The sequence below is a fragment of the Staurois parvus genome, unplaced genomic scaffold, assembly GCF_062004578.1.
Source record: "Staurois parvus isolate SC_StPar_1 unplaced genomic scaffold, SC_StPar_1.0 ptg000811l, whole genome shotgun sequence".
Taxonomy (NCBI): Eukaryota; Metazoa; Chordata; class Amphibia; order Anura; family Ranidae; genus Staurois; species Staurois parvus.
The window spans coordinates 882,501-910,096 of NW_028318607.1; the positions used below are offsets into that span (position 1 = coordinate 882,501).

Sequence of the window (27,596 nt, forward strand, 5' to 3'; positions counted from 1 at the left end):
TAAACATAATACTGGTAGGTAAAAAAAAAAAAAAAAAAAAAAAAAGAAATTTAGCAGATAATAGCATTACAATGCACATGAAAAAAGTCAAAGCCATCAAAATATACAAGTTTCAAAGATCAATAAACAACAATTATAGCAAAATAGACCAAAAATAACAAAGAAAAATAAAAATGTTTAACAAATAGTAGGAAAAGAGAAAAAAAGAGGAAAAATAGAGAAAGGGGGGGGGGGGGGGGGGGGGTCAGCTGCCAGACACTCACGATACAGTAATATAAGCAATCCAAGGATCCCAAGTCCTCTCAAATCTGGACACATCATCAGAGACGATACTCGTCAGTTTATCATTAACCATTATCCAGTTCAGTTTTTGTTTCACCCTATCCAGCGGGATCAAAGATTGCTTCCAACTCCTAGCTATAGTAATGCGAGCCGCCAATAAGATATATACAATTAGTTTAATCGATCTTTTGGGAACATCAGAGGGTAGTATATTAAACAAGGCTACTTCCGGCGATCTACGGATATTAATTCCTGTCACTGAGTAAAGAAAATTAAATATGCGGATCCAGAACCTACTCACGACTGGGCATTTCCACCAGACATGGAACATAGTACCCTCTTGACCACAGCGTCGGAAACAGGCAGAAGAAACGGAAGGATACATAATGGCTAGGCGAGCAGGGACCAAATACCACCGAAGTAGCGTCTTGTAATTAGATTCAACAAGATCAGTGTTAATCGAAATCTTCGATAAGGCATGGGCCGCCGTCCGCCAGGTATCCAAATCCAATGAACTATTTAAATCCCGTTCCCATAAAGTCATGTAAGACAATTTTGTTAGAGGATCAACCAACAAAGCATAAACAATGGACAAGCGACCCCGCATTACCCCACTCGCCCCACAGGAGACCTCGAGGGAAGTAAGCGCACAAGGTTCTGTGAGTAGTCTAAGTTTGCTATCAATAAAAGAGCGAAGTTGATGGTAACGAAATATCTCTCCACGAGGCATCCCACAAAAATTCACAAAATACTGACGAGACCGAGGGCGAACCCCATCTAAATAATCACCAATACGTAGCAAACCCTTATTAATCCACCATTGGAACCCCGCGAAAGACAAACCCGGAACAAACTCAGGATTACCAAACACCGGAGCCAACGGAGTATGCGGAGAGAAAAAAGGTTTACGAGCTCGCCATCTATCCCACACTGACAATGAATAAGATAGAGTAGGACACAAAATAGGAGGGCGCAATCTATTGGGAAGCCACATGAGAGTACCAATAGCATATGGACGGCACGAAAGAGCCTCAATCCCAACCCATTGGGGGACATATCCCCTGGCCGTAGTACAAGATAATTGTGCTATTTGGGCCGCCTGAAAATATGCGAAAAGATTAGGGAGTCCCAAACCACCATGCCTCTTCAAAGAAAACAAGGTAGATTTGTTCAGCCTAGGGCGCTTTCCCCTCCAAACAAATCTGGAGACTGCAGCCTGCAGGAAGACTAGTTCTCGTTTGGGAATCAAAATTGGTAACGTCCTAAAATAGTATAATAATCTAGGTAGGAAGGTCATTTTAATAGAATTAATTCTACCGAACCAGGAAAGAGAAAGATCCTGCCAGGCTAATAAGTCATTCTTAAGTCGCTTGAAAAGCGGGATATAGTTGGCCTGGTATAGCGTCGATACAGATTTCGTAAGAAGAATCCCCAGATAGGGGAGAGAACCAGGAGCCCACTGAAAAGCAAAGTTTTCCCGGCAGTAGCGAACCTCTGAATCGGGTAAAGAGATATTCAAAGCAACAGTTTTAGAGGAGTTGAGCGTAAGACCGGAGACCTCAGAAAAACGATGAAACAGATGGAAGAAACCAGGTAGAGACGTTCGAGGATCAGATATATACATAAGAACATCATCGGCAAATAGGGCACATTTATGAACCCTTTGACCACAGATAACACCCGATATAGAGGAATCAGCGCGAATAGCAATCGCAAGAGGTTCCATCGCCAATGCAAAGAGCAACGGAGAAAGAGGACATCCCTGTCTAGTTCCTCGCTCTATCGAAAAAGGAACTGATTTATGTCCACGAATGGATACCTGAGCTGACGGGGTAGAATAGAGGGCCCGCAACAACGTCGTAAAATAAGGGCCAAACCCAAACCTGTCCAACGTTTTAAACAAATAATCCCAGGACAGACTGTCGAATGCCTTCTGAATATCCAGTGACAGTAGAAAAACATCCCTTTGCGACGATCCATCCCAATTGGACTGCACAGCTGACAGCAAAGCTATAGTCCGCCTAATTTGGTCCGATGTTTGTCGACCACTTATGAATCCTGATTGGTCATCATGAATGTATAAGGCCAAGAAGTTATGGAGCCGTAAGGCCAGGATTTTAGTAAGAATCTTTAAATCACAATTAATTAAAGAAATAGGCCGGTAATTGGAGACCATAGCGGCATCCTTGAAAGGCTTGGGAATGACACTAATGAATGCCTTATTTTCCTCTGGGAGAACCACACCCCCCTCCCGCAAATAATTAAAGTACAGGGCCATATGGGGTATCAGAATGTCCGGGAAAGCTTTATAGTAAGTATTAGGAAGACCATCCGGTCCCGGGGCCTTGTGAGAGGCCAGGGATTTCACCGCATTCCCAACCTCTTCACAGGAGATAGGTTGTTCCATTAGCTCCCTATGTGCCTCCTGGAGGGGGGAAAAGGAGATAGACTCCAAAAAAGCCTCCAGAGAGGAAGAAGAACAGCCCCCCGTGGGCGAACTATAAAGCTGAGAGTAAAAAGACTGAAATTTGTGGAGGATCTTACCCGGGTCCTGGGATAACGAACCATTGTCCAGTCTGAGCTTGGGGAGGGCCGTCTGGGAGTGTCTAGGAGTCAGCTTGCGTGCCAACAAGGTGCCAGGTCTGTCCCTCCACGTAAAGAATTTATGATTAGACCAACGAAGTTGTTTATCCGCAGTGGTAGTAAGACATAAATTAAGTTCCAGTCGGGCCTGGTCAAGTTTAAGTAACAAATCAGAACTGGGATGATGTTTATGTTGAGCAACCAGGTCAATATATAACTGAGTTTTAGTAGCAAGTAGGTCAGTTCGGGCTTTTTTTAAACGAGAAGAGAGTTGAATAATATAGCCCCTGACTGAGGCCTTATGAGCTGCCCAATTAATCGCCGGGTTCGTGTCCTCTGCTTTATTAAAATCAAAAAACATTTGTAGGTGCGATGAAATTTCCCGACAATGAGATGGATTACCCAAAATAGAGTCATTAAGACGCCAATGAAAAGCCGTCTTACCAAGAGTCTCGGACGAAAAGGTGATAGAAACTGGGTCGTGGTCAGACCAGGGCGTGGAAAAGATTTTAGCAGTGACAAGTTTGGGGAGTGAATATGTATGAAGAAAAATATGGTCAATGCGAGAATAACTATCATGAGCCCTGGAGTAGTGGGAGTAGTCTCGGGAAGTAGGATTAGCCTCCCTCCATGCATCAATAAGATCATAGCGATATAAAAGTTGAGCCAATTTACGGCTCCGTCTAGAAGGAGGTTGAAGCGTGGCGGTTTGGGAACGATCCAGAGTCTGATCCAATGCTAAATTAGAGTCACCAGCTAGAATAACGTCACCCTCAAATTCTCCTACCAGAGTACTTAGCAAAGATTGGAAAAATTCAACCTGATTGGTATTGGGGGTATAATAAATTATAAAAGTGATAAGGTCGCCTCCCAAGTGGCCTTTCACCAAAAGATATCTCCCCTCCTTGTCCCGGATAATTTTAGAGTCAACAAAGGACACTCGACGAGAAAAGCAAAGGGCCACCCCCCGCTTTTTCTCTGTGGCATTAGCAAAAAAGCAGAGAGGGTAATTTTTATGAATATAACGTGGAGAGAAGGAGGGTGGAAAATGAGTCTCCTGTAAGGCAACTATATCCGCCCCAAGGGAGTAGTATGAGCTGAAAGCCTGTATACGTTTGGATGGGGAATTGAACCCCTGAACATTATGAGAAAGGAAGCGAATTTCTCCGCTAGTGGACCGTACGGAAGACATGACAAATAATTATGGAACTAAGCAGAATAAAGACCCCTCGTTCCTTAAAAGTAAGAAGATCCCTATAAGTCCCTAAATGTCGCCAGCTGACCCCCCAAAAAATCAGAAAACAACAAAAAGAAAAAAGACAGAAAAAAACAGAAAAAAGAAAAGAGAACATTCGGATCACAAAAGTCCAAATGCCAAGTGACCGCGGTACACAAAACAGTATCAGAAAATGAAGGAAACAATGTACCAGGAAATACAGAGCAATAGCCCTGCGGTGGAATAGGTCTGCCCAGAGAAACATTCCCGGGGAAGAGTCTTCCAATCAGGGAGAGCGCAAAGACACTCTCCGGCACTAACAGCAGTTACAACCCAATAACAATAAATCAAACGCACAGTGCATTAAACAAAAAAACAAAGCAATTAGAGCCACTGAAATGATATTCAGCAAACAAATGTAATTAACATCCTAAGTCCCACCCCCAGCCCATCCCCCCAAACCAATATAACAACAGCGGCCAATGCTCCGAAGAGCCACAGAAAGGCCGCCATCAACGAACATATTCCAGCGAAAAGTCCCCAAAAGAACACAAAAGTTCAAGAAGTCCACCCGGGCGGATTCCGGGACCCCTTCTTCTTAGACGATGGAGTAGTCCACAAAGGCTGGAGCGGCGGAGGTCGAGAAGCCGATCCCGTGGGAGAATGGGACGTCGGACTGCGAGATATAATACCCAGCTGAAGCAGCAACTCCTCGCCATCCTGGAATGTAGTAAACCCATAGGACTTTCCATTAAGAGTGAACTGCAGACGAAAAGGGTAGGCCCAACGATATTTAATGCCCTTTTGAACCAAGTGAGAAAGAAGTGGCTTGAGGGAGCGCCGCCTCTGGATAGTGGCCGACGAAACATCAGCAAAGATTTGTACCTTGTGCCCTGCAAGCTCTATATCCGGATTCTCCCTGCCAAACCGCATAACCGCTTCCTTAACCTGAAAAAAATGAGGCTTGACGATGATATCTCTAGGAGGCCCCCCTTGCCGGGGGGGGATCAATGCCCGGTGAATGCGATCAATCTCAAGATGAAGATCATCAATTGCAGGCATAGCGGACCGCATGAGGGTATGTGCGCAGCTAGTAAGCTCCTTAACCGACTCAGGAAGACCTCGAATGCGAAAATTGTATCGCCTAGCCCGATTCTCCAGGTCATCAATTTTAGAATACGCCTCCTCCAGGCGATCTTGCAAGTCGGTGATCATGTTAGAATTTTGGGAGATACTTTGGACTGTCGCATCAACTTTAGCCTCAATACAGTCTAAACGGTGGCCCAAGGCCTGAAAATCCTGCTTTAAATCCGCCGCCAATTTTGAGGTAGCTCTGTCTAATTCGCGTTGCAGCAAATCTGCGAATCGAGCTATCAAAGTCGCATCACAAGAGTATAGAGGCGGGTCAGGAGGAATCGTTGGCGAGGAAGCCGGGCTGTCATCAGCGGGATCTGGACCGCTATGCTGGCTTGAAAAAATGGCAGCTATGTCGCTGCTCAAGGGCGAGGATGCAGGGGAGTCACGGCTCAATGGACAGGCCGAAGCCTGGGACTCTAGTGGCACAGGGCTGGAGGATGACTGGGGGGGCTGCAGGAAGTCACTCACCCCACCTAGCGATGCTGCTGTAGTCCTCCCTGGCCCAGCGTGGGACGAGGAGCCCATCTTCTCTCTCCGAGGGAGAGGTGCTGCTGTAGGAGAGGCAGAGGAGACCCCATGAGCCGCGGGCGCCGATCCGGCCGCCATCTTGGTCCTCCCAGTCCCCGCAGGGAGCCGCAGCTGGGAGCCTCCACGGCTCTTAATCGCCGACTTGCCGGGCATATTGACAGGTGCCCGAGATCCGGAGATAGGCAGGGGGGGGCCCCGGGGGTGAAGCGGCACTATGCCCTTTTATGGGCTGCTGTCAGTGCCGGAGATGTGCGGAGCTAATGCCGGGACATCCGATCCCGGCGGCCGCGCATGCGCACTCCCCCGATTAGCCTTTTAGGTTACACTTTAAGCCCATCCTAAGCAATCTTCACATGCAGAGCAGGTCTACAAGTTGAGTTGATGTTGCCTCCTCACTCTTGGGTGTAAGAGGGAAAAATGGTCTGGCTTCTGACATGGGGTTAGGGTTTGTATTTTTCTGGCAAACGGAACTTACCTGTTCCTTTAGCTGATTGACTTTTTCCTGAAGAAGCATCTTTACAATTCTGAGTTTCTGCTCTACATCGCTCATGCGAGTTTCCATTTTCTGCAGCAGCTTCTCCTGGTCATCCTGTACAAGAGACATGGTACATAATGAAGACCGCACCAAAAGGGTCAGCCCATCCACTGCTCACAATAAGGTTTTTTTTTTTTAGTACAGGTCAGTCCATTCTTGGCTTTCACTTACCTGTCTGGTGATGGTGAGCATTCTCTGTTCTGCTGCATTGTCTGTAATCGTGATTAACAGAGCATAGGGACATAGCCCCACTTCATGTCAGACAGATGAGCAGATAATTGCCCTGTGTCCTGGGGTGCTGTTTCCGAAAATCTACAAGTCTCCTAGTCCTCTAATCATATTCTCATAGGCAACACTGAGTTTTTCTATTTTTCCAATTAATAAGTAGATGTTGTACATACACTATATTGCCAAAAGTATTGTGACGCCTGCCTTTACACACACATGAATTTTAATGGCCCCCCAGTCTTAGTCTGTAGGGTTCAGTATTGAGTTGGCCCCGCCCTTTGCAGCTATAACAGCTTCAACTCTTCTGGGAAGGCCGTCCACAAGGTTTAGGAGGGTGTCTATGGGAAGGTTGGACCATTCTTCCAGAAGCACATTTGTGAGGTCAGGCGCTGATGTCGGGGGAGGAGGCCTGGCTCACAGTCTCCGCTCTAATTCATCCCAAAGGTGTTCTATGGGGTTGAGGTCAGGACTCTGTGCAGGCCAGTCAAGTTCCTGCATCCCAAACTGGCTCCTCCATGTCTTTATGGACCTTGCTTTGCGCAGTGGTGGGCAGTCATGTTGGAACAGGAAGGGGTCATCCCCAAACTCTTCCCACAAAGTTGGGAGCATGAAATTGTCCAAAATGTCTTGGTATGCTGACGCCTTAAGAGTTCCCTTCACTGGAACTAGGGGGCCAAGCCCAACCCCTGAAAAACAACCCCACACCATAATCCCCCCTCCACCAAACTTTACACTTGGCATAATGCAGTCAGGCAAGTACCGTTTTCCTGGCAACCGCCAAACTCAGACACAGCCATTGGATTTCCAGGCAGAGAAGCATGATTGGTCACTCCAGAGAACACGACTCCACTGCTGTAGAGTCCAGTGGCAGCGTGCTTTACACCACTGCATCCGACGCTTTGCATTGCACTTGGTGATGTAAGGCTTGGATGCAGCTGCTCGGCCATGGAAACCCATTCCATGAAGCTCTCTATGCACTGTTGTGCTAATCTGAAGGCCACCAAGTTTGGAGGTCTTTAGCTATTGACTCGGCAGACAGTTGGTGACTTCTGCGCACTGTGCGCTTCAGCATGCACTGACCCCGCCCTGTCATGTGACGTGGCCTACCACTTGGTGGCTGAGTTGCTGTTGTTCCCAGTTGCTTCCACTTTGTTATAATCCCACTAACAGTTGAGCGTGGAATATTTAGTAGCCAGGAAATGTCACGGATGGACTTATTGCACAGGTGACCACCTATCATGGGACCACGCTTGGAGTCACTGAGCTCCTGAGAGCGACCCATTCTTTCACCAATGTTTGTAGAAGCAGTCTGCATGCCTAGGGGCTTGATTGTATACACCTGTGGCCATGGAGGGGATTGGAACACCTGAATCCAATGATTTGGAGGGCTGGCCCAATACTTTCGGCAATATAGTGTAACTTTCTTCCTCGAGTGATTTAGTTGTAAGTTGTCTATTAGTGCCCATCAGATTAATTGGGAGGCTCATATGGCCATGGGCACAGGAACAAGATTGACTTTTAGGGCTCTTTCACACAGATGGGCAGAGGCCGGTAAAAACAAGAGGGTGAGCTGCAGTTTTACCACTCAGCTAAATTCTACTATTACAGGCGGAAGGGGCTGTATGTGTGCCATTTGCAAGAAAAAGACAAAATTGACAGGAGAGAGCATTTCACCACATGGCAGTGAGGCAATGCGGCTCTGTTGGGAATGTTATTTGCTGATCTGGCAACACCACCAGTCTTGGAAGCCTGTAAAAGCATGTAAGCTGCTATTCCTCCCCTGTTTCTCACTCTCTAGTCTGCTGCTTGATTTTTCTAGCCCATCTGACTGCAAACATACCCTTATACAGACCACAGGTATGAGCTGGATGTACTATGTCCCCTTAAAGGTGGCTGAAAAATAAGAAGGGTATGATTAGTCTCAATTTGATTGCCCCAAAGCGGAATTTATGTCTAGTGGACTGTATCTGGTACAAGCAGGGCCGGGACAAGGGATGGGCAGGATGGGTGGCTGCCCTGGGCACTGGGGGGGCTACACGAGGAGATTGGGGGGAGGGGATATGTTGGAAGGGATAATTCAGGGGGCAGCAGGTGGTAAGAATTGATTTAGAATGGGAAATTTGGCAAGTGGTGAATTGTGTTGGGATGGGGGAACAGGATTTGTGCTAGGAGGGGGGATTTGAGGGTTTTTGTGCTAGAAAAGGCAATGTGGTGGGGGGATTTGTGCTATGAGGGGATATTTTTTTTTTTGGGGGAGGTGGGTATTTGTTCTAGGATGGGGAATGTATGAGAGGATCTATGGGGGTTGCAATTTGGCAAGTTCAACCTGGGCTCTAGACAACCTGTATATCAGGTTTATCTTGAAGTCTATGGCATTCAAGACGCTAAAGCCAGACCAAAGTAGTGCAGGAACTACTTCCAAGATGCTGCACAGATATGAATGGCATTCATTTGGAAACATGGGCTGTGGCTTGTCATGCGACATTGGAACCCAAAGTCACATGAAAAGTCTCACAAGTGTGAATGGGCTCTTTCTGTGAATTTATTTAGATGCATGGCTTTTTGTTTATGTATTTTTGTGATTTGGCTTCTTTTGCACAACATGCTCAGTTTATAGAGACCATCTACTTCCTTGGAGAATTTAATTATCCATGTCAGCATGTAGTATACTGTATATTTATACATATAGTAGCAGTCATTGGAGGCTCTTGCTAGCTGTTTATCTTGGTAATTATTTGTGGGTAGGGGCACTGTGATTAAATCATGGACACGTTATTCATCACTGCTACATACCTTAGTTGACTTGGAAGTGTTAGTGTGTTACTGGATTTACTTACAGTGGCTGGTTGTAGTGCCTGGATGTTATGGCGTGATTAGACAATGTTGTTTTTTCTTTTAAATTGGGTATGGTGTAAGGTTTTGTATATTTTAATTAATTGGTATTTTTGAGATTTATTATATTACTTTGGATGTGTTTTGTACTTTCCAAAAATTGCTTTCTTTTCCATTGACATGGTTGGATACAAGCCACATGGGCTTAAATTTGAGGTGGTCTCTGTTGAACCCAAGTTGCTTTGATCTTGGCGTTTCCCTGTTTTTTTTTTTGCAAACATATTTATTATGACCACAGGAATCACACCTGAAGAGGGTGACTTGGCATCCAACTGGTAATTGTAACCTTAGGTCCTTTATGCCCTGTAGACATGCAGTGCCTGAGATCTGAGATGTGCTGGCTGTCATTCAAATGCACCTATTAAGTGCAGTAGGAGTGCACTACAGCCCCAAGCTTGGTTCCCTGTTGCAGTGCTGTAATTTAAGAAAATCCCCCTTGGGGGACCTGCTTTGTGTTTCATTGTATGCAACAGAGCCTATTGAGGTGCACTTGCATTATACAGAAAGCAAGTCAAAAGCCTTTTGCAGTGTTTGACATTGCCTATCTTCAGACAGCACTGATGTGGTGTTTTTTCTATACTGATACTCAAAATATGTTTTATACATAAGTAAAGTTTGGATTGCTTAGGTTTACTTTATAGGTGTTATTCTTTGTGATTATTGAATTAAATCATGTTGTGTATCATTGTAGAATTTATCAGCATAAGAACATTTCTAACAGACTGAGGAGGCTTGGGGATCAATCATTAGGAAGGTGAATGCTCCTATAATCTAGTGTCTAGTCTCCTCTAATTGGTCCCTTCTAATCTCTCTTTTTGATGTGATGCATTATTGCAGTGTTTGGACTGCTGTTATCCTGACTTTAATATCGGCTGAGTTACTGACTGGAACAAGCATTCATGATCAAAGTTCCAGCCCTTCACCCCTTTGACTTCACAAAAATGCATGTTTGTTTCCACATCAATGACTTTTCAGATAAACCTGTCTACATTCACATGGGTGCAGTCATTGGCAAGAATTAGTAGAGTCTTCCCAGTAGTATTTAATGCTGCCTGCACACTGTAGCTGGTTGAATGCAAGATCCTCCAATCATCCCTGGGCACAATCAGTGTGTGCATCCCAGGTCAGCATTTCTGAAGATTTATGGCCACACACAAAGGCTGCAGATACACAGAGCGCTTAGCCACCTCCTGAAGGCAGCAAATTACACCCTATGTGAATGTAGTCAAAATGTTCAAAACCCAAGTCTGCAATTTCTTCTCTTGTATCCATCTTTACAGGTTCATATTAATTATTCTTGAGTAGGTTTGCGTTTTCGAGAACTGAATCTACATAATGAATTACCTCCATAATGGTTTATTAGAACACGGGAGCCCTGGGAAATCGCCATGTTGTAATTGGGTAATTCTTTCATTAATGTGAAATAATTCAGTAAGGCCTGTTATGATTCCTATTGATGGAAATCAGAATATGGAAATCCACCAGAATCCCATTCTTTCTAAGGTTATAATTGAGCTTTTTGAAAGGTATTAATTTTTCTCCTAATGTAATCATAGAGCGAAAATATTCTAAGTATATATATATATATATATATATATATATATATATATATATAACATTTTAATTATAAATTTGAGAACAAAGATAGGAAAGTTGTATTTTGTCATTTAACTTGGCTTGAAAAAGCACTGAATTGCAGTACCTGTGCTAGTTATTAGATAGATTTAGCCCCTCGGATCCTAGACCCAACTTTAGTTTTCATTGAAGTTTGTTTCTTTTCTGTCTTTGAGAAGTCAAAGCCTAGTATAAATGGTTAACCTCGCGGTTTTAAAAACTGTAAGCAAAAGGAAGAAGGCGCCACCATCTAAAGTGCAGCTCATAGTTAACATTAAAAAAAAAAAAAAAAACGATTGTGCACGCCCATCTAATTCAGAAAGCACATAATGGTTGTTTTAATGCTTTTATATGGTCAATAAATGCCTGTAAACAAGGTAGAGGGTGCAACAATCCTAAGTGCAATCAGTGTACTAGAGCAGTGTTTCTCAACTTTTTTTCAGTCAAGGCTCCCTTTTAAAATTTTGCACAATCTTGAGGCACATCATTCTAACATGTAAAAAACTAAGCAAATTTTTCATAATGCAGCAACATCCACATATATAGGACACCCAATATTAGAGGTGATTTAGTCTTCTAAAACAAAAACACACCTACCGGGGCAAACAATGATGCTATGCAGGCACCAGATGTCCTCCTTATCAACTGAAGACATTGTTAGGATGCCTACGGTTAGAAGGTTGTAATGGTGCACAATGAAAGCCTGTGGCTTTGTGCAACTAAAAGGCAGGTTGATCCACCTACTGGCTTGTATACCATTTTTGGGCAATATTTAGTGCAACCTTTTTCAACCAGGGTGCCTTGGCAAAATGCATAGAGTATACTCAAAACTTAGATGTTGAGGTGCTGCAACCATCATAAAGTGACCCTTGGCTGAACTGATACTTTACCCACAAGACTTTCTAGGCCTTTTTTCCATCCTTTCTAATATAAATGTATACTTACATTTTGCACCGTAGTAAATTTAATTTTTTTTCTCTTTGGTCTTTACAAAGTCAATTGTTTAGCATCTATAATGGGGAAAATAATTATTTGATCTACTGCAGATTTTGTAAGTTTGCCCACTTACAAAAAAAATTAAGGGTCTATAATTTTTATCATTGGTATATTTTAAATGACAGAGACAGAATATCAACCAAAAATCCAGAAAACACTATACAAATGTTATTTTACTCACTGAACTGCAACTCAATTTATAAGTACTTGAACCCCTACCAACCAACAATAATTCAGGCTCCCACAGACTTTTGTGCATAAAAAATACCTGTCCACAGAATCTCTCTTCCATTCAAAGCTCACCACCATGGACAAGACCAAAGAGCTGTCAAAGGAAGTCAGGCACAAGATTGTAGACCTGCACAAGGCTGGAATGGGCTACAAAACCATCAGCAAGAAGCTTGGTGAGAAGTACACAACTGTTGGAGCGATTATTTGCAAATGGAGCAAAAACAAAATACCCAATGTGGCGAAATCTTGCATGGAGCTCCAGAGTGAGGGCAATTGATGGTTAAGGATGATCACGAGAAAACTGAGGGATCAGCCCAGAACTTCACAAGAGGAGCTTGGGAACTATCTCAAGGCAGTTGGGACTACAGTCACCAAACAATATGCCACCATGGATTGAAATCCTGCAGCACCCGCAAGGTCCTCCTCCTCAAGAAGACACATTCAGGCCCATCTGCAGTTTGCCAATGAACATCTAAAATGATTCAGAGAAGGATTGGGAGAAAGTTCTGTGATCAGATGAGACCAAAATGGAGCACTGTGGCACTAACTCAACTTGCCGTGTTTGGAGGAAGAAAAATGCTGACTATGACCCTAAGAAAACCATCCCTACAGTCAAGCACGGAGGTGGAAACATTATGCTTTGGGGCAGTTTCGCTCCTAAAATATACAGGCTGGCTTTGCCGCATTGAAGGGCAAATAGATGGGGCCATATATTGAAAAATCTTTGAGAACCTTCTTCCCCTCAGTCAAAACATTCAAGAAGGGTCTTCCAGCATAACGATGACCCAAAACGTACTGACAAGGCGACAAGGGAATGGCTCAAGCAGAAGCACATTAAGGTCATGGAGTGGCCTAGCCAGTCTCCAGACATTAATCCTGTAGAAAATTTATGGAGGGAGCTGAAACTTTGACTTGCCAAACGACAGACAAGAAAACTTAAGGATTTAGGTGTCCTTTTATTATGCAGCGGTAAATGAAGCTGCTCAGTTATCCAGCATTCTCAGGAGGAGAGAGTTCTCCTCTGAATGCCTTTTTATGAAGCGGTGTAGATCGCTTCTCTGAATAAAGAGAGAAGTGATCGGCAAACGCTTTGAATGCTGGAAACTGGCTACTGTTACTATAATCTCACGCGATTACAGTAAGAGATCAAACACCATTTACTAAGCAGCGGTAAATTACTGATGCATCATTTTGCGGTTCCCCCGATTCTCCAGCTCTGGGCTGGAGAATCTGGAGGGAGAACACAGATTGCCAGTGAACGGCTGACATCGCTTCTTCATACACTGGCAGTCTTTGTGCTGAAAAGATCAGCGGAGAATATGTTCTCCGCTGATCATCTCTGTTTCCTAAACCACTAATGATCGGAGATCAGCAATGATCCTCAGGATGGCTGTTAATATCGGTTTCATAAAAGGACACCTAAGAGAAGATCTGTAAAGAAGAGTGGACCAAAATCCCATGTGTGCAAACCTGGTAACTAGAGATGAGCGAATCGAACCAGGCGAACCGGAATTCGAGTCGAATTTCAGGAAATATTCGATTCGCGGCGAAACCGAAATTTTGCCTACTTCGGGTGCGCGAATCGAACATTTCCCGATCAGCCGGCAAAAGTGTCCCTGCAGTGAGCTCCGCTATTTCTGACAGTTCTCTGACAGAAGGAACACATGTTTAGCGGTTGAAACATTGTATCTATTAGTTTACATTTAGGATACAGATGTTTCAACCACTGTTCATGTGAAGAAGCTGTGAGAGAACTGTCAGAAATAGAGGAACTCTGCACATACACTTTTTGCCGGCTTGGAATTATTCTTCTTTTCATCCTACTTCTTCTTCTTCTTCATCTTCATCCTCAGAAGAAGAGGATGAGGATGAGGATGAAGAAGAAGAAGAAGAAGTAGGATGAAAAGAAGAATAATTCCAAGCCGGCAAAAAGTGTATGTGCAGAGTTCCTCTATTTCTGACAGTTCTCTCACAGCTTCTTCACATGTACAGCGGTTGAAACATCTGTATCCTAAATGGAAACTAATAGATACAATGTTTCAACCGCTGTATGGAAGGACAGTCCCAGAACTGTCATTAATAGTCTATTTCTGACAGTTCTATGACATTCCCTCCATACAGCGGTTGAAACAGCTGTATGGAGTGAATGTCCCAGAACTGTCAGAAATAGACTATTTATGGCAGTTCTGGGACATTCACTCCATACAGCGGTTGAAACATTGTATCTATTTTTTTCCATAAATGACATTCTGCAAATACACTTAGAGGAGCGCTGCAGATACACTTTTTGCCGGCTTGGAATTAATCTTATTTTCATCCTACTTCTTCTTCTTCATCCTCATCCTCATCCTCATAAGAAGAAAAAGAAGAAGTAGGATGAAAATAAGAATAATTCCAAGCCGGCAAAAAGTGTATCTGCAGCGCTCCTCTAAGTGTATCTGCAGAATGTCATTTATGGAAAAAAATAGATACAATGTTTCAACCGCTGTATGGAGTGAATGTCCCAGAACTGTCATAAATAGTCTATTTCTGACAGTTCTGGGACATTCACTCCATACAGCCGTTTCAACCGCTGTATGGAGGGAATGTCATGGAACTGTCAGAAATAGACTATTAATGACAGTTCTGGGACTCTGACAGTTCCATGACATTCCCTCCATACAGCGGTTGAAACAGCTGTATGGAGTGAATGTCCCAGAACTGTCAGAAATAGACAGAAACTGTCACAGAACTGTCCTTCTTCTCATCCTTCTCCTTCTTCTCATCCTTCTTCTCATCCTTCTTCTCATCCTTCTTCTCATCCTTCTCCTTCTTCTCATCCTTCTCCTTCTTCTCATCCTTCTCCTTCTTCTCATCCTTCTCCTTCTTCTCATCCTTCTCCTTCTTCTCATCCTTCTCCTTCTTCTCATCCTTCTCCTTCTCCTTCTTCTCATCCTTCTCCTTCTTCTCATCCTTCTCCTTCTCCTTCTTCTCATCCTTCTCCTTCTCCTTCTTCTCATCCTTCTCCTTCTCCTTCTTCTCATCCTTCTCCTTCTCCTTCTTCTCATCCTTCTCCTTCTCCATCTTCTCATCCTTCTCCTTCTCCATCTTCTCATCCTTCTCCTTCTCCATCTTCTCATCCTTCTCCTTCTCCATCTTCTCATCCTTCTCCTTCTCCATCTTCTCATCCTTCTCCTTCTCCATCTTCTCATCCTTCTCCTTCTTCTCATCCTTCTCCTTCTTCTCATCCTTCTCCTTCTTCTCATCCTTCTCCTTCTTCTCATCCTTCTCCTTCTCCTTCTTCTCATCCTTCTCCTTCTCCTCATCCTTCTCCTTCTTCTCATCCTTCTCCTTCTCCTTCTTCTCATCCTTCTCCTTCTCCTCATCCTTCTCCTTCTTCTCATCCTTCTCCTTCTCCTTCTTCTCATCCTTCTCCTTCTCCTTCTTCTCATCCTTCTCCTTCTCCTTCTTCTCATCCTTCTCCTTCTCCTTCTTCTCATCCTTCTCCTTCTTCTCATCCTTCTCTTTCCTCATCTCCAAGGGCATTTAAATTAAAGGTACAGTGTTCTGCACTAATTTAAAGGCTCTCTGAAGCCTAGAAACCCTTTTTATAAGTCATCTTCGTAGCGAAGAAATTCGCATCGAATCGAATTTCACACTGGAATTCGCCGAATCAGCCGAATCGAATTTTTGAGAAATTCGCTCATCTCTACTGGTAACCAACTACAAGAAACATTTTACCTATGTGCTTGCCAACAAGGGTTTCTCCACCAAGTCTAAGTCAAGTATTTGATCCCCAAGCAAAAACATATTATAAATGGAGTTGCAATTCAGTGAGTAAAATATATGTATCATGTTATTTTTTCTGGATTTTTGGTTGATTTTCTGTCTCTATCATTTAAAATACATCTATGATGAGAATTATAGACCCTTCATTTCTTTGTAAGTGGGCAAACTTACAAAATCTGCAGGGGATCAAATAATAATTTTCCCCACTGTAAATAGTGTCCAGCAATAAAGTGAAGTGAAAAAATGCCGCGCTACATGAAACAATGGCACAATCCATTATATAACCAAAAAACGTGAAAAAAAAAATATTTTTTTTTTATTAGAAGAAAAAATTGTAATATTGAAATAAAAAAATATATAAAAAAAACACAAAAATAAAGAATAGTTTATTTCAATATTAATATTTCTACTATTTTTCTTCTAATAATAAATATATATATATATATATTTCACTATTTTTTTTATTTCAATATTAATATTTTTCTATTGTGTGTGTGTATATAATTTTTTTTTATTATTATTTATGAATCAAACAAACGTCATTAAAAAAATCAAGTTCAATTAAAGTGTTCATTCAGTCAACCCTCCTTTGGATAATGAAAAATATGTGCATCAGTCATCAATTCCCTTGCAAAGACATCTTCCACCGTATATCTGCTCACCTCACGCAGTGTGACCTCACATTATACAATGTTACGATCTAACTGCACGTTTGGTCCCATATGGACTCAGAAGATCAGCTTGCTGAATGAAGACTCCAAAGTAATCTCCCTCCTGATAAGCATCTTTGTATCAGCCGTATTCCTCATTAAAAAGAACTCCACATAAACTTTATCCTTTTAAACTTTTATTCATCAATTAAAACAGAAGAAATACACTCACGTTCCGGAGGTGTATATTGCACCAGGTATGATGAAGATCCAGTGATGTACTGATTGCTGCTGAGATGATACTGCCATCTAGTGTCTAATCAGTACATCACTGGACCTTCATCATACCTGGTGCAAATACACCTCCGGAACGTGAATGTATTTCTTCTGTTTAATTGATGAATAAAAGTTTAAAAAGGATAAAGTTTATGTGGAGTTCTTTTTAATGAGGAACACGGCTGATACAAAGATGATCTCTTTCTTTTCACGTTGTTTTTTGGTTTTATAATGGATTGTGCCATTGTTTCATGTAGCGCAGCATTTTTTCACTTCACATTGTAATTGTATAATTTGCCCCACTGAGACATGGGTTGTGTGCACTAGCGGCTACAGTATTTAATTGTAATTTTTGTTTTTATTTCACCATAGTTAGCGCTTGAATTATTCAATTTATTTTAGTGTCCATCAGAAAAGAACCTTTATCTCTGTGTGGAGGCAATGATCTCTCAGCCACCCTTCCATGCAAAGTTAGATGTATAGCTCTGCAATCAGCCAACCTCATTATTATTATACAGGATTTATATAGCGCCAACAGTTTGCTCAGTGCTTTACAATATAATGGGAAACAATACAGTTCAATACAAGAGGGAAAGGAGGGCCCTGCTCCTTGGAGCTAACCTCATGCTGAAGTACCTTTTAGAAAACTGCATGGGTCCATCTCTGCAGTATGCTAACAAGAGACATGATTTTCTACTCCGTGTAAGTTGCTTTCTAAAGAAAAAGAAATCTGATTTTGCACACATTTTGTTTTAATGCGCCAGCAATGTATTTAGCCAATTAAACTTACAGTGCAGTTGGGCTTTAATGGTTTAAATCGTTTTGAAGGTGTAGTTAGGGGTTAAATCCCCCCTTCTCTGTCTTTTTTAGTGGTCTATTGATGGAGAACTAGTGCGGCATAGGGATTTTGGCATTTGATAGTTGAATGATGTGAATCAAGCTGGATGCTTGTCAAGGCTAGGCTCACTGCCAAGTTGACTGCTTGTCCCTCTCCTTACTGACAGGAGTGAATTCAGTGTCATTCCTGTCAGAAGGATCTGCAGCTGGAGGGAGGATTCAGCTTTCTCCTCCCTCCAGCCTGCATGGGGAGGAAAAGATGACAATGAGACAGAGAACTGTCCCCTTTTTCCCCCTCCCCCTGTCACGTGACTTGGAAGGAGATGCTGTGAGTGAACTTGGGAGCATGTGGACACCTGATATAAAAGGGTGACTCTACCTGGTGAGGAGGTTGTAATTTTTTTTTGCCCTTAGGAATTTAATGGGAATTTTGTAAGTTGTGCTTATGCATGCTAATAAAGATTTTGGTGTATTTTTAGTGAAAACAGTGATTTGATAAACATTTGGGCAACTATTACAGGGCCAAAAAAAAAAATCAGCTATTGCCAGGATTGTACTTGGGCTCAGTGTGTCTCCAGTACAATCCCCTTAGGTCAGTTTGACTTGAAGTGATCACAATGGGGAACAGAAGTGATCATAATGGGGAACAGACTGGATTGGGGTGGGTGCATTTTACCAAGGGACAGACTGACCTCATTTTATTTAACCACACCCCCCCAGCCTCTCCCACTGTTAACGCAATTTGGAGACACCCACTGTTCCCCACAGCGTGCGGCATTACTCTTCTATTTCATGTGCACAAATGTGCTCTGTCTTTTACACTCCTAGCAACACCCCTGCCACACTGGAAATCGTGCCCACTCTCCACTATGGTACACTAAGCACACTTTTTTTTTTTTTTAGTATCAAGCAGTAGAGCCCAGCTTATTATCTTGCACACAGGCCCAATGACTTCATAAAAGGTCCCTGATATTAGAAGTATATGGATGTACAGGATGGTATGTATTTGGTAGGATTGACATCTTTGTCCCCTTGTTCTACACTGTACATTTCCACATTCTGCACTATGCAAGTCATCTCAGACTATTTACTCACACCCCTTTTATGCCACACCTAATATCTAGCACAATTTAAACCATGTCCACTGTGACAGGAGTCACTTTGGGTGGGGGCCTATGGAACCCAGCTCACTCTGGAGAAGTGGGGAGACTCCTGTCTCAGCTCCCCATATCCCTCTTATGTGTAAGTTACCCTGTGCCTGTTAGGGGTACAGGAGTGATCTTTCCTAATATTGTGTAGACATGTGAGGTGGGGTTGTGGATTGTTTGGTGGTGTGTGGTTGCATCCCATTGTTCTATTGTGTGTCTTGTTTGGGAGCACACTATTATGGGATGTATGTGTTTGTGTATTGGCTTGTTGCGGGATGTGTCACCAGCAGCCCTCCCTGCTTATGGGACTGTCTGCTGGTGTGTCTCTTGTTACTAAATGTAGATTGCCCCACCCTGTGTTATTATGCAGGGAGGGAGGTTGTTCCCTTGAATGTATATATCTTGTATCCGTGGTAAAATAAAGTAGTCTACATCCTGGTTTACTTCAAGACTGGTGTCATCTAGTCTTGTATGATCAGCTGTGGCGTCTGTTTGGACTGGGAAGCAGTAGTCTAACAGAAGTACGCAAGCGCAGACCGGGGTCAGTTCCATTACGTCCACTTTTCATGCCACATTTTTATTTTTCCTAATGCCTAGAGCCCTCTTTTGATCTTGGAAACAGGTCCCACTGATTTCATGATATGCTCATGGTTGTAGTTAATTCTCTCTACTGAAATGAAACCTCAAGAAAAAGAATTGTGGCTCTGGGAACTAGTTTCCCACCAGACACCATAAAACGGATCTAGGTGAAAAGCTTCGGCCTCCCTAGATGGGTAGAAGACACTGATACAGTGATGGTGGTTGTCAGTATGCTTTGTAATGTTTTTAACAGAGTAAAGGCATTTGAGATCTTAGATTTTATATAACCAATCTTTTGTTAACTACAATGAAGGAAACCCATCACAAAGCATACATAAGCCGTCATTGCTGCCCCTCTGTCTGAAAATGCTTGTTGCATGGCTGCAACCATGTTTTTAGTTGTTTGAAAACCTTACCTGAAACAGAAGATAGATGACTTCATACTTTTGTCCCAGGTCAGTGCCTCAAAGTATGAAAACAAGAAGATAGACCTGGCAGCCAGACAAGTATTTTCATGTTATGGTCAACAATGGCAGTCTACAGCCACTTCACTTGATGTACAGCAAGTGGAACATCGGACAAATGTTAAATCCTTCTCCTAGCACTGCCATCATTTCAAATGGTCAATATGTAGAAATTACTGTCTACAATGCTCCTAACACAAGTATCATCGCAGCCACAACATGGCAGCAGCTTTGCCATTTCCAGTCTATTGTCATTGCCATAAAAACCACCCTTCAAGGAGGATGCAGTGGTTTTCTATTGTGACTGATGTCAGTTCCATCTGCCTGTACTAATCCAGACCGTTTTGGCTAGCCATACCTACTTTTATGATTTCTCTTATTCAGCCTGTAGGAAAGAGACATGGATGTGGCGGTGACAGACTGGAGTGCTAATATTGCAGTGCTTAATGGTATCGCTTTGGTCACCAAATCTGCCATAATGGACTTAATGGGCATACTAGTTTCTTATTGGCAGCTAACTTCTGCTTTAATGGTTTTAAATATTTATTTTGAGAAACATGTTTTTTTATCTGCAGATTAGCTGTTAATTGTATTTTCTCCCAAATTTGTACAATTAATTGTGGTGGTTTATTAGTACTGTAGCCACATTATTGGTTCTAATAGATTGGGCAGATGTTTTAACTTTTTTTTCTTGCACATCTGTGACCGTATTAGGACGATTTTCCACTCATTTACTGACCCAAAGAAGGCTGATCAGGCAGGAAAGTAAAAAAATGATAAGTGCTAATCCCCCCCCCTACTGAAATTGTGATTTTGTTTGGGACCCATTGGAGTTTGAATTTTCCTCACTTTCTCTGAGGACAGAAGTAGGATAAACATAGACAGAAATAATAAACAAACTGGCTCTAATTATAAAAAAAAAAAAGGATGGTTTGAACTTTTATGTTAGAGGATATAAAACATTATTACACATTTATGAAGAGGTTAAAAGAAAAAAAAAACTGCAACAACATTCCTACACTCAGTACATACCAGCCTATAAAATAATGCAGTAACAGAGAAACTTGGGAGAGCCAATCAAATTTCAGTTTACTACAGGGTATCCCAAATTCATAGGTAAAATTGTAATTAATATTTTGTAAATAAAAAAAAGGTACATGTGGCTACAATTTCCAAACATTTTACAAAATATTAGGTAAATTACAAATATAAAATCTAGTATGAGTTTAATTTTTCCTGGGTATGGAGACTTTTGGGACACCCTCTATATTTAGACCAGTTAACAGACCAATTTGCATTGCTCCAAGTTATTTTGATTTTACGGTTACTAAATCATTTAATAAATAACACCAGAAAATAGTTAAAAGAATTTTATTTTCCAATAGCATCAAAACATTTTGCCTTTTTTTTTTTTCCCCTTTCAAAAAACAAAACAAAACAAAAAAACCCCATATGTTACATACTTAGACAAAATCCCATAAAAATAGGCCCATTAATCTCCATGTGCCTGGTATAAAATGTCTTTTCGTGGAAAAAGGTTACAATATTACAAAAGAAAACAAAAATATACTTCAGGTGGAAGGGAATATCTAATAAATAGTATAAATACATAAAATTAGAAACAAAAATCAGATTCTTTTAAATAAGGTATTTTACACAAAGAATTTCTACATCAGTAATTACAATGTACGTAAAGTGTCCATGTCATCTACACATAGTGGGGTGGCCATTTTGTGAGCTTAGGTTATATTCATTAAAAAAAAAAAAAAACTAACCTCTACACTCACTAAGAACATATAACAATTGCAGCAAATAGAGGTTTAACCCATAAAAGGTAACAGTTAAAGTGCACCCGTTATTTTGTAGTTAAAAAATGTTCCTAAAAGGGAAAGGTAGGCACTGCCCTTGCATTTTGTTGCTGGTTATGAAGGTTGTAGTGCAGCTTTCCCAACCAGGGCTCCCACCAAGGTTTCTAGGGGGCGATTCCCTGAGCAGTGAATTAATTTTGTGCTTCATGGTGCCTATGCTGTTCCAGCCCCAAAGTGACTGAGCAGTAGAGCCTTTCCTCTCATCTCTTGGGTAAGTAACCACAGACTCCAATGATACTTTTAGGTGTCTGCTAGTCACTGGGAAAAGAATTCCCTTGTAAATTTCCTAGATTGTAAGCTCCAAGGAGCAGGGCCCTCCTATCCCTCTTGTATTGAACTGTATTGTCTCCCGTTATATTGTAAAGCGCTGAGCAAACTGTTGGTGCCATATAAATCCTGTATAATAATAAAGTAAGGCTAGAGATGCTCAATTGCCCCATCAACACAGGCGTTGATATGGGGGGGGGGGGGTAATCCCTCCTGCGAAGCCACTGGTACCAGGAGAACACAGTGATTATGGCTAGCGGCTATAACAATGCCTAGCAATGTTTGCATGTAAAACCTGACAGAGCGGTTGCACCCAAGTTGATCAATTGATCAACTTTGGTATATTTAGCTTGCTCATACATGATTTGAATCTTAGCCGATTCAGCAGGAGCAGATTCTAGCAGTCTATGGCCAGCTTAAGAAGAGGTTTCTTCCCCCAGTGACCACCAACGTGGTCACTGAAAAAACAAAACCCCTTCAATGAGGGTAAGCACATTTCTTTACTAACAAAAAAAAAAAAAGTGCATTCTTTCCATTTTGTATTTAATTGCTGACAATCTCATAAAGAATGCCAGATATTTACAACTATCTGATGTTCCTTGAGGTGTAGCTATATTTGTTTACACAATATATCAACCTACTTAAATGAACAAACTCAAAGTCCCAAAAGTAAAATGTCCAAAATTTCAAATAAAAACCCCAAAAAAGTCCAATGTGATATCCAAATCTTGATGGATAAGTGCTCACTACTCCAAAATGAAGATGAAGATAAAACTCAGACGTTCTTCATATACCTCAAAAAAAGCAAAATCTAGACATAGTGTATTATCTTAAATACCATAAGTAGTGTCACACGTGCAGCATGCAAAACACTAGTGTCACAGCATTCGTGAAAAAGATACTCAATAGATATCACTGCAAACCATATAAAAAATGCATAATTACCCTAATTGTTTTTTTTTTTTTTTGGAATTAGGGTAATTTTGCATTTTTTATATGGTTTGCAGTGATATCTATTGAGTATCTTTTTCACAAATGCTGTGACACTAGTGTTTTGCATGCTGCACGTGTGACACTACTTATGGTATTTAAGATAATACACTATGTCTAGATTTTGCTTTTTTTGAGGTATATGAAGAACGTCTGAGTTTTATCTTCATCTTCATTTTGGAGTAGTGAGCACTTATCCATCAAGATTTGGATATCACATTGGACTTTTTTGGGGTTTTTATTAGAAATTTTGGACATTTTACTTTTGGGACTTTGAGTTTGTTCATTTAAGTCGGTTGATATATTGTACACTGGTACTTCAGGGGAAGGATAACTATACGACTTTAAGGGATATTATGTGTTTGTGTGTGCTGACTTATAGTTATTTCATATATTTGTTTACAGTGGTTTTCTGAGACCTGGTTATTTTATTTCACGGGTTCCGCTGTAGTAAAAAGTTTGAGAGCCAGTTTTAAAGAAATGTTTAAGGCCCACTCATTCTTATGGTGAACGTACAGGAGGGGCGAGTACAGGAGCACCCACTCAGTGTGCTGTTTGCTCTTATTGTCCAGTTGCTGGCTAGGACAGGTTCTGGACCAGGATGATTTGCTTGGCTGCAATAAAGTCTGCTTGGGTGTCTGGGAGGAGAAGCCTAGCTCAACAGATTTACAAATTCTTAAGCGTGTAAAATGTTTCCCATGTATTTTGGCCATTGGAGTTCAGCTTAAACACATAAAAAAAAAAAAATTCAAATTGACCTCCAGCTAATGAAGAATTTATTGTTTCTTTGCAAGGGGCTAAGTTAGTGTACAGTAACCCTCACTTTAATCATTGGTCTTTGGTGTACCTGCCTACAATCCACAGATGTAAAACAGAGGTCATGTCCCAATTTTTATGACATGACCGCTGGTCCTGCACAGATTATAGTGCAGACATGATGGACAACAAGACTGTTCAGCAGTAGCAACGTAGGTCATGAGAACAATCTGATGTCCTGGGCTGTATACAGCATCCCTAAGGGGAAATAAAGAGCCCATTTAGCAAGTGCTAATTATCACAGAAGAATGTAATTTACAACAGTAGCAACCACTACTCTATATTGGCCAGATAATTGCAAAATGCCATCACTCCACAAAACATCCTAAATACTACAAAATGGTTTTAAAGGAGTGGTTCATGACTAACCTCCCATTACTATCGAGCCTCCATCTGTTGTGGTCTCTCTGGATCTTCCATCTGCCATTACATCAGCACGTCAGAATTACATCTCTGCCTATTACACCCAACAGTCCCTCTGCCTAGCCTATCACAGCAACACGCACTTTGAGGAAATAACTTAAAAATAAGCTGCAATCAAACTCTCTTGGGACCCATGCCACGTGCACAAGCCTGACTCCAATGTAAATCTCAATTTGTCTGCAGCCTCTAATGATGGAAAATTCCCACAATCCCTCTGCTAGTAAGATTATGGAATACTTTCCTTGGTTTAAAGCAGAACTAAACCAAACCAATCCATTTACCGGTTTCATGCTGGGAATGTCAACTGTCACATATGCCTGTAAACGCAACCAAACCATCAAATGTCTGGAGTCATAACTTATCACAGGTGCAGCACCATGGTAGTTGCAGATCAAACAGAAGCTAAGATGGCAGAAAAGGATCAGAGGGCTTAGTTTCGCTTTAAGTCACATGATTTAAGCATTTCCTATACTTGGCAAGAAAGAGGTTTTTTTGTAGTAAAATAAATTCTATTTAGTAATGCTGACATATACACATTTTAATTATCTGGAGTGTGATTAAATTAATAGATTCACTTTAAAGAATGAAGCAGCATTGACTTTTTGTTCATATTTGCAATATTTCTTGACATTACTTGCTGCTTTTTTTTTTTTGTTTTTTGAGACAAAAAACAAAGGCAGTGATACATTTCCCATTCTCCATCTTTACATTTGTTACACAAAAGGTGCAGTTTAAGCCCTTATTAGTTCCTCGTGTTTTCATGAACCAGATCACAAAATGGCCACCCCATGTGACTAAAAGACAAAAAAAACAAAAAAACAGAAACAGTTAAACTTTAATACTGCAAAGGTTACAGAGAAGGTACAGCCAAGCCAGCTGGGCTTCCAGCTCTCAAGGTTTCTCAGCTTATGCCAGTAGTGTGTTAGGTAGGTTAGCGTTAGGTGCTTGTTAGAAGCCACATTTTTTTTTTTTTTTTCAGAGGCGGCCAATCCGTCTGTAAGAGTCAGCGTGCAATGCTCGTTGCTCCGGAAGCAAGGCCTGAAGGGAGAAATGCAATTGGTACTTTTCACCCCGGTTTGACACGGTTGCAACTTGTAGATATGACACATGCAATACTTTCAGCAGCAGGGGATGAGCTGTACTGTACATGCAGGGAGGGAGGGTGACCTCTGGTGATAGAAGAAGGGTGCTGGGCATGCAAAGCCAAGTCAACTTGTACACAAACCCAAAATCAATTTTTCGGTATGGTTGGCATCATGCTTCACTGTTGACAGTTTTCTTAAGCAAAGTGTCTGTGAATCTGGTGCAACATATCTCTGCTGGAGACCCTGCCAGTAACAGGACATCAGATTGGGCCTGACAGTGCCTTGTAATGAGCAGCACCGTTGTCGGCTTGCCACACACACTGTCATGTGGCCTTTGCGTTGTTTATCTTTGCATGCCTCCCATAGACCTGATTGGCAGCCAACTGAAGGCATGCAACAACTTTGAAGCTAATTACAAGGCAGCAGCTTAAAGGATAAGTTAACATTTTTACTAAAAAAAAAAAAAAAAAAAAAAAAAAAAAAATGCACATTTTTTGCGGGTTGCATGTTTCTGGAGCCTCTAAAGCACTGCACAAGCGCTCAGCACATCACTGGTGCCATGCAGGTCTCCTGCAGATCTGTCAGTATATCTACTTGCCTGTACAGGATGTATGGGCAAGCAGATATACTGGATGGGAAGAATCAATTAACTACCATGGTGCTCCACAGCACCGTTGTAGTTCAGTGAGAACAACAAGCTGACAGCTGCAAAGGCTGTCAGGACTTGTAGTTCATTTATTCACAGAGCACTGTGAATCCAGGTGGAGCCCCGCACAGCTCTGTTTTTTTTTTTTATTAATTGTTACAGCTAGCGAGGAAAATAAGATCCCCTGCTAGCTGTCACAACGGGAACTAGTCCATTTGTAACAGGTTACACCCTGAATATGAGTGTAATATGTTACGAAAGGTGAACTTCTCTTTTAAACTGGCCATAGATTAATTGTAAGAAGAAAGAGAGAGGAAGGCGCCTCTAAGTGCAGTATTAACAATTTATTAGTAGACAATGGAAAATTTGCACTTACAAGATAAATGGTTAAGACTCATTGTGTGGTAATTGGATCCAGGTGGGACATCCAGCCATCCAGCAGCAAGCTATGCCTATAGGATCAGGAAGTAGAGTCCAGGATGTGCCTGTGCATCAAAAATGACCTAGGTCTGAAGAAGGAGCCTATTGAGCATGCTCCAAAATGCATTACCGCCCCTTTCACCTGCTACATCTGACTCTGCTCTCCAAGCTTCATTTTTGATGCACAGGCATATCGTGGACTCTACTTCCTGATCCTATAGGCATAGCTTGCTGCTGGACGGCTGGATGTCCAACCTGGATCCAATTACCACACGATGAGTCTTTTTTAACCATTTATCTTGTAAGTGCAAATTTTCCATTGTCTACTAATAAATTGTTAATACTGCACTTAGAAGCGCCTTCCTTTCTTTTTCTTGTTACTGCATTAGAGCCTTGCTTCCACTCTAAGAGGAGCTGCCTCAGTGTTACTGCTCCCATCCATCCCTGATATCCATCTGGCACCTTTATCTTACAGCTACAGAGGTTGGGCTCCAACAAGCGTGCCCTATATAATATACATTTTCATAGATTAATTGTCCCTGCTGATCCAGCCAAGATAGAGTTCATCTATGGGCAGGCTGCTCTCCAGTAAGAGCTTGTTGGATTTTTTGCATGCGATTACTGCCAGTGGCTATAGCCGCTAGCAGTGATCATTGTGTTCTGCTGGCAGAACACAACAGCGCTGCTGGAGGGATTCCCTCATCAACACAGTGGCTTTGGCTTGTCTTCGTGTTGTCAGCCCAAAGAAGGAAGTACTGTTACTGGCAAAATCTCCAGGTGAGAGACCTATTCACAAAAAACTATTTGCCTAAGAAAAAAATGGTATAAACAGTGAGACATGATGCCACACATACTAAAAAAAAAAATAGCGTTTACATACACTTTTACAATTCTCTACCTTAGGCTTCATGTAAATAGGCATCAAACCATTTAGCTTTGAGGGAACACAACAGGTCAGAAAACCAGGAGCTGACAGTTCCAACATGTTTTTAGAACAGTCTCCAGGATCATGACTCTCATCCTTGTCTATAGGGATGAGCTCAAACGGGTTTGGATTCTAGTCTGAAGCCAACTGAGCTATCCCACCCGGCAGCTGTGACAACACTTTGCCAATCAT

The 27,596-nt window shown here is 41.8% G+C and overlaps 1 protein-coding gene across 1 annotated transcript in view; it reads right to left on the reverse strand.

The window, feature by feature from the left end:
• The window catches only part of NIN (ninein), a 158,876-nt gene that overhangs the window by 17,595 nt on the left and 113,685 nt on the right, over positions 1 to 27,596 (reverse strand). The window contains exon 28 of the mRNA XM_089654855.1: positions 6,222 to 6,335. Coding sequence (XP_089510981.1) covers positions 6,222 to 6,335 — 114 coding nt within the window. The remainder of the gene's footprint in view (positions 1 to 6,221; positions 6,336 to 27,596) is intronic.